The sequence below is a fragment of the Acanthaster planci genome, linkage group LG07 (assembly GCF_054643075.1).
Source record: "Acanthaster planci isolate LZ-2023a linkage group LG07, COTS_SCS, whole genome shotgun sequence".
In the NCBI taxonomy this organism is placed as follows: Eukaryota; Metazoa; Echinodermata; class Asteroidea; order Valvatida; family Acanthasteridae; genus Acanthaster; species Acanthaster planci.
The window spans coordinates 19,505,867-19,516,803 of NC_141783.1; the positions used below are offsets into that span (position 1 = coordinate 19,505,867).

At 43.2% G+C, this 10,937-nt stretch overlaps 1 protein-coding gene across 1 annotated transcript; it reads right to left on the reverse strand.

Annotated features, from left to right (window-relative positions):
* Nucleotides 1–3,803: 3,803 nt before the first annotated feature.
* LOC147798690 (uncharacterized) lies at nt 3,804–7,793 on the reverse strand. The gene is made up of 2 exons (XM_087139280.1): nt 6,078–7,793; nt 3,804–5,539 (listed from the first exon to the last, which is right to left on the reverse strand). The coding sequence occupies exon 2, from the start codon at nt 5,496–5,498 to the stop codon at nt 3,804–3,806; it is 1,695 nt and encodes a 564-aa protein (XP_086995406.1). The 5' UTR covers nt 5,499–5,539; nt 6,078–7,793.
* Nucleotides 7,794–10,937: the final 3,144 nt, after the last annotated feature.

The window sequence follows — 10,937 nt, forward strand, 5'->3', positions numbered from 1 at the left end:
TCTAACTTGTCAGAATGCTTCATTTTGTTAGATAAATGGCAAGGTAATCTGCGTTCAACCTTTTGAAGCTAAGGGCTGACATAGTATTCTCCAAATAAGGTTAAATATGCGTAATATACACTGTGATATACTCCAAAGAAACACTGAAAAAGCGGGACGTTAAATCGGTGTTATCAGAGGATGCCATCACTGTTAACAAGTGTTAACATTTTGAGTGTTAATTCAACGTTGTTGGTGTTGCTTTTAACGCCCTCCAGTGTGAGCTATAAGTAGATGTGTAAAGTAGCAGCAGTGGTAATAGCATAGAGGACATAGGAGTTTGAACTGCCCGAGCTATAACATCTGGCCAATTACCGCTTTCTGGAATGCCTGGTATGTCCATAGCCAGAGCAGCAATTGTAGCTGGTAGTCTGCATCCTTAAAACTGTTTTTTTTTTCCTGAGTTGTGGGAAATTGCATATTTACGCATTTCTTGGTGCTTGGATTGATCCCACAAACAAAATATAAAATTTAATGTTTACACAGTTGTTTGCATAACTCCGTGTACCCTTAATGTATATGTGCAGTAATTTCCCTTAAATGAGCGCTTTCCTCTGGAGTTATTTTTAGAATATATAGCCCAGTTGTTTACAAGATTTTGTGATTATTTGAATCATTTTCAATCATGGCATTTGTACAAAATGGTATTGTACGAAATTTTATGATCACTCCCTGTTCTGAAATAGCACATCTGGTCCTTATGAACTTAGCTTTACAGTAGTAATCAACATTTTGTTTGCCAGTCTTAGACAAATTCATACCAAGTCTTTGAAAACTGATGTATCTGAGGACAGATAATAAAATTACAAACTTTGCATGGATAAAAGAGCAGTGCATCAAAATTTTAAAAGTTCATTCACGATGACAAAAGTAGGTGTAGGCCTAACATCAGGCATTCTTCTCTCTTTATTTTCCGGTTTCAGCAATAATTTGTATTTAATTGCAAGCGAAACACAGGAAGTATTTGTAGGATATTACTGGCACCGCTTGTAAGGCTAAGATACTGGCAGTAATCAGACATTTTTGGAAAGTCTGACTCGGTGGTGACGATCATTGGACACTTTGAAGTACCAGAGTTGCAACTTCGTCTGTGTCCTCCCTCTATGGTTACTGTAACACATTTTGGTGAAGTCATCTGATAATGTTGTTTATAACACCTCAGCAGTGACTGACAAGACCAAATATTTGAGTGGCGATCTCTGTTGTACTCAGACAAAAGTGTTTGGCTGTCTAATATACGTGCTGTTCCTACTTCTAGATCTCCTTTTTTGGATTGATTTTTATCTCGCATTGAAGAATGCCTTCATTGAAAGGACTGCGTCATTGAGGACTTTTGCTTGCTATCGATTCCAAGGGTGCAGGGGAGATTAAACCTGAAATGCGGATTAGGCAAACTGATGCATCTAGTTCCGGTAGCAAGTTCACAATATAGGAGAGCCTTAGGAATGGGAAAGCCGCCAATTCGACTCAAAATTATGGCCAAGCAATAGAAGATGTCTCTGGCAGAGAATAGCATGTATGGTGGGTGTGCCAGATAGAGCCTCCTTATGTGTGATTTGTTTTTGCTGGTCATGAGATTCCAAGCAAACAGCAAGGACAGTTGAGATGGTAAGTATTGATAAGCTGCTGTCGTTCGTGTTTCGTGTTTAGGTTGTCAAGGTCTCACTGACATACAGGGGGTACGAGCACGGCCTTGGTAAACCCTACGTTTTTTGCTGCTAAGCATGTTAGTTTCCCCACAGTCTCTGGCTTAGTTGTTGACGCTTCCCCAATTGTATTGATTTTTCCTCGTCTACAGATACGGTGCCATTAGTGGTCAATCCGTGCAGGTATTTGAAATCGTCAACTGCCTTAAAGGCATGGTTTTACAATAGATGGTTGAGGATTGTTGAGTTGGTCACCATGATGGAAGTTTTCTTAATAATTATTGGGAGTCCATGGTCCTTAAATCAATGGCAAACCTATCCACCAGACTTTTGAGTCTAGCTGCTGAGTAAGATACCGCTGCTAAGTGGGGAACAGCATCATCACCATAAAGGAGGATCCTTATGGTGAGTTCCTAGTCTTGGGTTTTGCTCTTAGTCGGGTGAAAGTGACTAAACATCCGTCAGAGCGCAAGAACAATCCTTAGTTACAGGTTCCCAAACATGGGTCGGAAAAGAGAAGAAGATGGAGAACAGAAACAACACACACCCCACTCAGAGAGTTCACCAAAGAGATCAACGGTTCCTTTTCCCGTGGATATTCCTTGGAACGTCTTGATTAACTTCAGGAGGATAGGGACAGCCAATTATTTTCTCTGGAATCTTGAAATGTCAATTCCTACGGACCAAATGAAAGGCTTCTTTCTGTATTTTTTCTGGGGCTGGCTGCGCGTCAAAGAGAAAACAATTACGATTGATCTGCCAGATCTGATTCCACACTAAGACTCGGAAATCGTTCCACTCTACAAGAATCTGTCTGAAGTAGTTGGAATGCAGTTCATCTCGTCGGTCACGAGGCTTCTTCAGAGATAAACTTTGCAGTGTGGAGTGTTTCCGCGCACATCTTTGGTAAGGTGCCTTTCCATGTGCTTGTCAACACTTGCGCTAAGCGTTGCGTATCTGTCAAAATCGCTCCTGGGGTGACTTTGAACGCAACAAACACGTGTTATGTTTATGTAGTCATCTTTTTGGTCCGTGAAAGTGAAATTCATGAACGCATCGTGTAGACAACGCACCAAAAAAACGTATATGTAAAAAGCGCCTGCACAGGACCATGATGTAAAATAGCCTTGGAGCTTATTGTGTATCCTGTCTGAAGATTTTTAAATAAATACAGGTAATTTAAATAAATACAATAAAAGTTGAATGCAGACTGTCAAAAATCACTCGACTGAAAATCCTCAGTTGTTCTTTTCAGCACCTTTGCCTAGTGCCCTCTGTCGCGTCACAGTGTTGAGTTTAGTTTATGTGATTTTACGCAACCCCTTCAAGAAAACTGCAGTGGTGAGGGATAAACTTGAGCAATGCTCCCACTTATTGAAGTTACACATAAATACCTCGAGTTTCCCGGGTTCCTATTGCGTGTGTACTCGCAAACCCGTCACGTATCCAGTATTGAACAGATGATTAAGTACCAACTGATTTAAACACTTTCGTGGTTTCATTTAAAAGTTTGACTCATCAATTTTCTGAACTCTAGCCTGCACATCACGTATCACGCGCCAATTTGCAAGTGCGCACAGGACACACACACGTTGTTATAGAGTGGTATTCCACAAAACAAAAGGTAGAAGTGATTAACAGCATTGCTGGAAACTGGAATTTCTGACTCATTTTAAACGCTTGACCTTTCGATGGGGTCCATTATCATTCCTAGGCCTACAGCTGGTTTCAAACATAAAAATTATGTATTTTACACAGCTCTACCACGCTTCATTTCCCTCTAAAAAACGGTCGGTCACAACAGAAACGTTATGGTAAACAGCGAATGATTTCACAGTGTAAGATATATTAACTAAAGGCTTGAATATTAAGATTACCCCAAGGACTGATCTGGGGAAGGGCAAGGGGACAACCCCCCCCCCCCCCCCCAAAAAAGGAGGGCAAGTTCTCTCAGATTTTGAAACTCTTATTGAGATTTGGGGAAACTAATTTATTTCCCTTCCTTCCAAAACTGTTTAAACAATAAATGAAAGGCTATACGTAAGAAAATTCCAAAAATTTGATCTCCTGAACAAAAGTCCCCTACCCCGATAAATAGGTTCTGAATCGGCCCTTGGATTATCTTACCTTGAATATGAGATTTTCTTTGTATTGAGGTAGAAGCAACAGGGGGCAGCATGCGATGAGAGACAGGGAACCACTGATGAGTATCCCAAATATTAAAGAAGGGTCACGGGGTCCCAAGAGGTCCTCCAGATTGAAGGTTAGCAATCCTACAAAAAGGAACTCAAAAGCGATATGCAAGAACAGAGACAGGATCACAGATCTGGTTGGATGCTCTCTGATCCATTGAATGAAGTCGGTTGAGGCCTTCCTCGCCAAAGACGGACGTGTCGAGGGATCTCTGGGAGCGTTGACATCACCAGCATGGATTTCCTGCGGTTGCTCTGGCGAACCGTCCAGTTCTAGGCTATTCTGGTGTCGATTTACTTGTAGTACACACGAACTTTCAGTGGCATAGCCTTCATCTCTGCCACCCACTTCCATGTATCCACTTTGTATCGTGGGTTTGTAACGCAGAATGACGACCGCAAGTATAACACCGACGGTCTCCAGGGTATAAAACATAGACAGCACTTGCACTAAAATCCTGATATCAACAAGCACACCAAAAACGATGGAAAGAAACGCCCCAAGAAAGGTAGCTACCAAGGGCGTCTTGGTCTTCTCGTGGGTCTTGGAAAGCATGGCGGGCAGAAGGCCGTCTCTTGACATTGGATAAATGAAGCGGGTTAAACCATAAGATAGGTTTAGAGCTCCACCAGTTATGCTGCATAACGCGCCCGTGGCTACAATGTACTTAATCCAACGTAAACCATCAAGTTCGTCAAACATCGCTTCAAAGGGAGTTTTGAGATCGATGTTGCTGTATTCCGTTAATACAGTGATTGAGAGGGATCCAGCCAAATATACCAGCATGCTAATAGCAAATGCAGCCAACAGCCCCATCAAGAGATCCTTCGTTTGATCCTTCACTTCCTCAGCGCTCAGTGCAATGGTTTCAAAGCCAGCATAGCCTAAATAAGCGGCTATTAAACCTGTTACAACCTCATCAAGTCCAACCCCCTGAGGAACAAAACCATGCTCTACGAAGTGAGAGAAATCTGCGTGAGTCATTGCCACAACAAAAACCAAAATCAGAGTTGAGACAGTGGACATTGTGAACAAGTTGTTAACCTTGGAGAATATACTCGTGCCGAATGATACAACGGCACTACACGCGAGAATCACTAATCCAGCGACAAAATCGGGATAGCTGCCAAGAAGAGGGGCATCCCACTCCTTACCCCCAAGAACAAACTCGATAGTGGCATTATGTATGTAGCCTCCAATGGACTTGTCTAAATAGCCACTCCAGACTTGTGCTATTAAAGCCAGGCCCAGAATTCGCGCTGCCACACTACTCCAACCAATTAAGAAAGCGACCATTTCTCCAAGTGTTGGGTACACAAATGCATAAGACGCGCCTGTTTCAGGAATCTGCAAAGCGCACTCTGCGCAGCAAAGCCCAGCCAACAAAGCAACTAGTCCAGAAACGAAGAAAACCAGAAGAGAAATAGGGCCTGCTACCACTCCTGCAATCTGTCCCGGTAGAAGAAAAACGCCGGAGCCGACCATAGTTCCAACGCCGATCATTGTTAAGTCAACTGCACCCAGGCATCGATCCAGAGGTGTCGAACACATTTCCCGCCGCACAGGTTTCCTGCGACATGCTGAGCTTAAAATATCTCCAAGCCATTGAAATAGACCCATCGTGGATATATCACTTCGTTGACTTCAAACGGTCCACCTAGCTGTCGTCATAAGAAAAGGAAACAAAATCTGTAGATATTGGTAAAGAGGAGCACTGATACATCCCACGTAGTTTGACATCTCAGAATTTGGCTATAAATATTAATATGGAATGGCATCTTGGAATCCTCGGGAACATTTATAGACATAATAAGAGGAAGGAATGGGGCAATTTCTAAATCTCTTTAAATCATAGTTGTAAATAGCTGTCACTTCCATTTCCGGGCTTCCACTTGAATGATACTCGTTTACGATTCAAATGACTTCAGCTGAAGATCTCCAATATCTCTCAAACTTGTAATTTGACTCATATCCAACACTAATTTCTTACAAAGTGTAGTAGCCTTCAGTAAAATGTCAAGAAGCTAAAATTCATAGTTGGGACAACTTTACATTTGGTACCCATGCACAAAACTTTCCAAGAAAAAGACAGCGCCTTCATACCTTGCGTAATTGGGAAAGGGTAAATTTTTAAGTACAGAATGATTTTTATTTTGAAAATGTCCGTCGGTCGGACGGAATTTGGAGGACAAAACGTACCTTTCACTGTTGACGTCGACTCTGGAAATCTGGCGGTCTGAACGCAGCAGTTTTGTGCAGGAAAGTATTCATCCGGTTACAGGGCAAAACATGACGCCTCATTACCCGGTTGCATTACGCATATTGAGAATTTCGCAAAAGCAAAATTAGTTCCTTGCGCAGTTCAGCTGTGGGTTTGGCGCTCGATCACAAAAATATTGTTCGAGAACAATGACATAAATGTTTATATCTTTTAAATTGCCTCAGTTCTTGAATATTAATCTTTGAATGTGCCTTTGTATAGAATTTAATTTTCACAACAGATGCTCTTTTTTTCTAATATTGAATGAGCTAAATTTGCACAATCTAACATTCCATATGCTTAATTTGCGCACAGCAGAAATACTTAGAATTATGGGCTCCTGTTGCGGTTAGTTTTCCGATTTGCTTGCTTGACACACGCAGTTGGTCGGGTGGTGCTGAAGGATTCTCGTAAAAATATTCTATCATGAATAACACAATTACTGTAAAAAGCATTTCCAACTGGTAAACCAATTCCCAGTTAGTAGTATTATAGACTAAGTGCACTGTTTCCATACATACTATCAAGTGCTTTGTCAGGATAGGACTCTTTTGCTACATTTTTATCACAGCTTTTTTCTTTTTCTGAATGCATATGTGGCCCATCCTGGCACAACCGTCTGTCCCCGGATTCAGATTCAAATGCCACACAGGAAATAGGTTATGCAAAGTCAGCTGTGCAGAGCCCTTGCAGTATGTAGCTTGAGTGCCCACTGGGTGAAGCCTGGGTAGCATACCCCGATAATGTAATCTCCTCCGAGACTATAAACGATTTTGGAGCTAAAGAACGTGGTGTAGTGCTGGAAAAGGAAAACATAAGAGTGTATGAGGCGCACTTCTGGTGTACTGTAGAGGAAAATGTTTACGTTACATTTGTGTGTTTTGTATTTCTGGGTCCTCTGCAAGTGATAAATAGGACTGAGTGTTGCTGGTGTAGTTTCGGTGCACTTCACAGTTCACTTAAAGTTTCAAAGTGAGTGTGGTGCACTTATGGTGCTATAGAATATTCGTCATTTGTGTGGCGTGCTGCTGGTGTAAACCATGAGGTACCAATCTGAACCAGAGGATGTGATGTACACCACAGTTTGGTGAGGGAAACATCAGATTTTATGTCAAAGTTGACAAGGATTTGTACTGGTCCTTAAATTGAAAAACTAGAACGGCAAGGCCGCCATGGCTCGTTGCTTGTTATGAATTTGAATGTCTTTACTGTAATAACTGGAAGGAAAGAGACATCCAAGTTATACAAATATGGTTACTAATTTAAACAAGAAAATACTAACCAAGCTTCATCAAAATTTGTTACAAGATTGATTGACAGATGTACAAGATATTTTATCGACCTTAGCAACAAAATCCATTGTACTCCAGGAGAAAAACCAAGGAGTTAGTGCTGTGTGCAGACTGTGTTGAAATGCGATTTGGTTTAAAAGTAAATAAACAAAGACCACCAGCAAGGGAGATACAGGTACAAAAGCTTCGTATTTCTTTACAAGAGAGAGGAATGCCTATAGTGTGTGGGTTCAGTCAGTCAGATTAGACCCGGATGATTATACAGGGTGTCCCAGAAAAAAACAAACCCTGAGAAAAGGGTTTAATATGCCCAAACCGTGAGATATGATTATAATGTATAAGGATCTCTGAAAAGTAGAAGCAGTGTTCTTTCTAATGATACCTTGATGGTATCCCTCCTGTCATACATGACTGAACACCATTGTCTTGAAAATGGGCATCCGAACTCAGTTGTAACACTTTGGATAAATGAGGTTGTCCTCTGTCATGCTTGTCCTGGATAAGATAGCAGGGGCACACCGATTATTTACACATTATGAAATTCACAGCAAGTTGCTGTCGAACCGCAGAAACATTTTCAGGAGTTCGCTCTGTGCGCCTCCTGCCCCAATGTCCCTTATTCAAATTAAGGCTTGTAATTGTCCCATGTTCTCGGTATTTGCGCGCATTTTCCCAGACTGTCGACTTTGCTGGTGGATCCCTATAAGGGAAGGCTTCCCTAAATGCAACTTGGGTGGCTTGAAAGCTCGTTTTCAAGAAATTTCCTCACGACAAACACTCTTTGCTAAGTTGCACCATGTTGCAGACTTGCTAACCTGCTTCGAACACTTTTCAACACTGGACTAGCCTACCTCGGGCAACTGAACACATTTAAACCAGCTTATTGCATAACTTAAAGTGACAAAAGGCAATCTTCCCACATTAACATGTCCTTTTGTTGTCACTTTCAACCAGGACAAGCATGACTGAGAACAACCTCATTCACTGGTTTATCCAAAGTGTTGCAACTCAGTTCGGATGCTCCATTTTCAAGACAATGCTGTTCAGTCATGTATGACAGGAGGGATACCATCAAGGTATCATTAGAAAGAATACTGCTTCTAATTTTCGGAGATCCTTATACATTATAATCATATCTCATGGTTTGGGCATATTAACCCCTTTCCTCGGGGTTTGGTTTGGTGTAAGCAGTGCATTTGTAAGTTTGATGGATGGTGCATAATTAAAATTCCTCTTAAGTCCAGATCTGTACTTTGTATCCAACCCCATCATCCTATCCCTCACAATTCTACCCCCATCATCCACATACCATCACCCCATATATAATATATTATATATATATATATATATATAATATATGACGCCACTCCCTAATCCTATCTATCTCCAATCCCACATCTACCTTATCTTTCCATCCATATCCTCCACCATCCTATTCATCTCTTACTCCACCCTCCCTATCATCCTATCCATCTCCTACTTGTCCCCTCCCCATCATCCTATCCATTTCCTACTCTGGACCCCTCCCCATCATCCTATCCATCTCCTACTCTGCCCACTCCCCATCATCCTATCCATTTCCTACTCCACCCCCTCCCCATCATCCTATCCATCTCTTACTCCACCCCCTCCCCGTCATCCTATCCATCTCCTACTCTGCCCACTCCCCATCATCCTATCCATTTCCTACTCCACCCCCTCCCCATCATCCTATCCATCTCTTACTCCGCCCCCTCCCCATCATCCTATCCATCTCTTACTCCGCCCCCTCCCCGTCATCCTATCCATCTCCTACTCTGCCCCCTCCCCATCATCCTATCCATCTCCTACTCTGCCCCCTCCCCATCATCCTATCCATCTCCTACTCCGCCCCCTCCCCATCATCCTATCCATCTCCTACTCCACCCTCTCCCCATCATCCTATCCATCTCCTACTCTGCCCCTTCCCCATCATCCTATTCACCTCCTACGCCGCCCCTCCCCATCATCCTATCCATCTCCTACTCTGCCCCCTCCCCATCATCCTATCCATCTCTTACTCCGCCCCCTCCCCATCATCCTATCCATTTCCTACTCCACCCCTTCCCCATCATCATATCCATCTCCTCCTCTGCCCCCTTCCCATCATCCTATCCATCTCCTACTCTGCCCCCTCCCCATCATCCTATCCATCTCTTACTCCGCCCCCTCCCCATCATCCCATCCATCTTCTACTCCACCCCCTCCCCATCATCCTATCCATCTCCTACTCCGCCCCCTCCCCATCATCCTATCCATCTCCTACTCTGCCCCTTCCCCATCATCCTATCCATCTCCTACTCCGCCCCCTCCCCATCATCCCCTCCATCTCCTACTCTGCCCCTTCCCCATCATCCTATCCATCTCCTACTCCGCCCCCTCCCCATCATCCTATCCATCTCCTACTCTTCCCCCTCCCCATCATCCTATCCATCTCCTACTCCGCCCCCTCCCCATCATCCTATCCATCTCCTACTCTGCCCCCTCCCCATCATCCTATCCATCTCCTACTCTGCCCCCTCCCATCATCCCATCCATCTCCTACTCTGCCCCCTCCCCATCATCCTATCCATCTCCTACTCCACCCCCTCCCCATCATCCCATCCATCTCCTACTCCACCCCCTCCCCATCATCCTATCCATCTCCTACTCCACCCCCTCCCCATCATCCCATCCATTTCCTACTCCGCCCCCTCCCCATCATCCTATTCATCTCCTACTCTGCCCCCTCCCCATCATTCCCTTCACTTCTTACTCTAGCTGTCCCATCATCCCAGTAATCAAGCCCAACCATTACGTCAACCACATTTCATCAACTTTTTCATACATGTACCTTGTTCCCATAATCCTCCTCCTTCAGGTAACCCCCCCCCGCACAAACATCCCTATCTGTCACTTGGAGTCCCCCCCCACCCCTTACATTTTTCCTACGTACAGTACATGTACATTTGTATGTGTCTAAACACTGTCAATACGTACATACATGTACATAACAGGAGTGCTCAATACACAGGTACATATGTACTGTGTGTACTACAGGGTAAATACACAATACAACTCAAAACGTTAACTTCAACTTTTACAATTTTTTCATTAAATTCATAAGTTTCTAAGCATTAATGCCATATGAGACTATTTAAATACTGATGGAATTCCAAGAGGAAGCAAACAAACACTCAGTGGCACACTTTAACACCTATGGACCTGCAAGGAAAAACTTTAACATTTGAGGACTGCTGGGCGGACGGACAGAAGGCAGCTCATAGGCTCGTACTTGCTTCGCAGCTCGCCAATAAAACGTAAATCTGTGACCTTTAACAAGAAGTGTTATATAAAAATGAACAGTTACCGTGGTGCGCCATCTGACCTTGCAAACTCTCTTTTCTCCTTCCAGCTTAAAGGAATTTCACCACAAAGATTACTTCCCAGAAAGGAGGGGATGAAAATTCCATTCGCGAAAACTAAAGACACTTTTTAACCGTTATTTTG

Excerpts from the sequence above, each read along its gene's own strand:
- LOC147798690 (XM_087139280.1), bottom strand. The coding sequence starts at position 5,498 with ATGGGTCTATTTCAATGGCTTGGAGATATTTTAAGCTCAGCATGTCGC.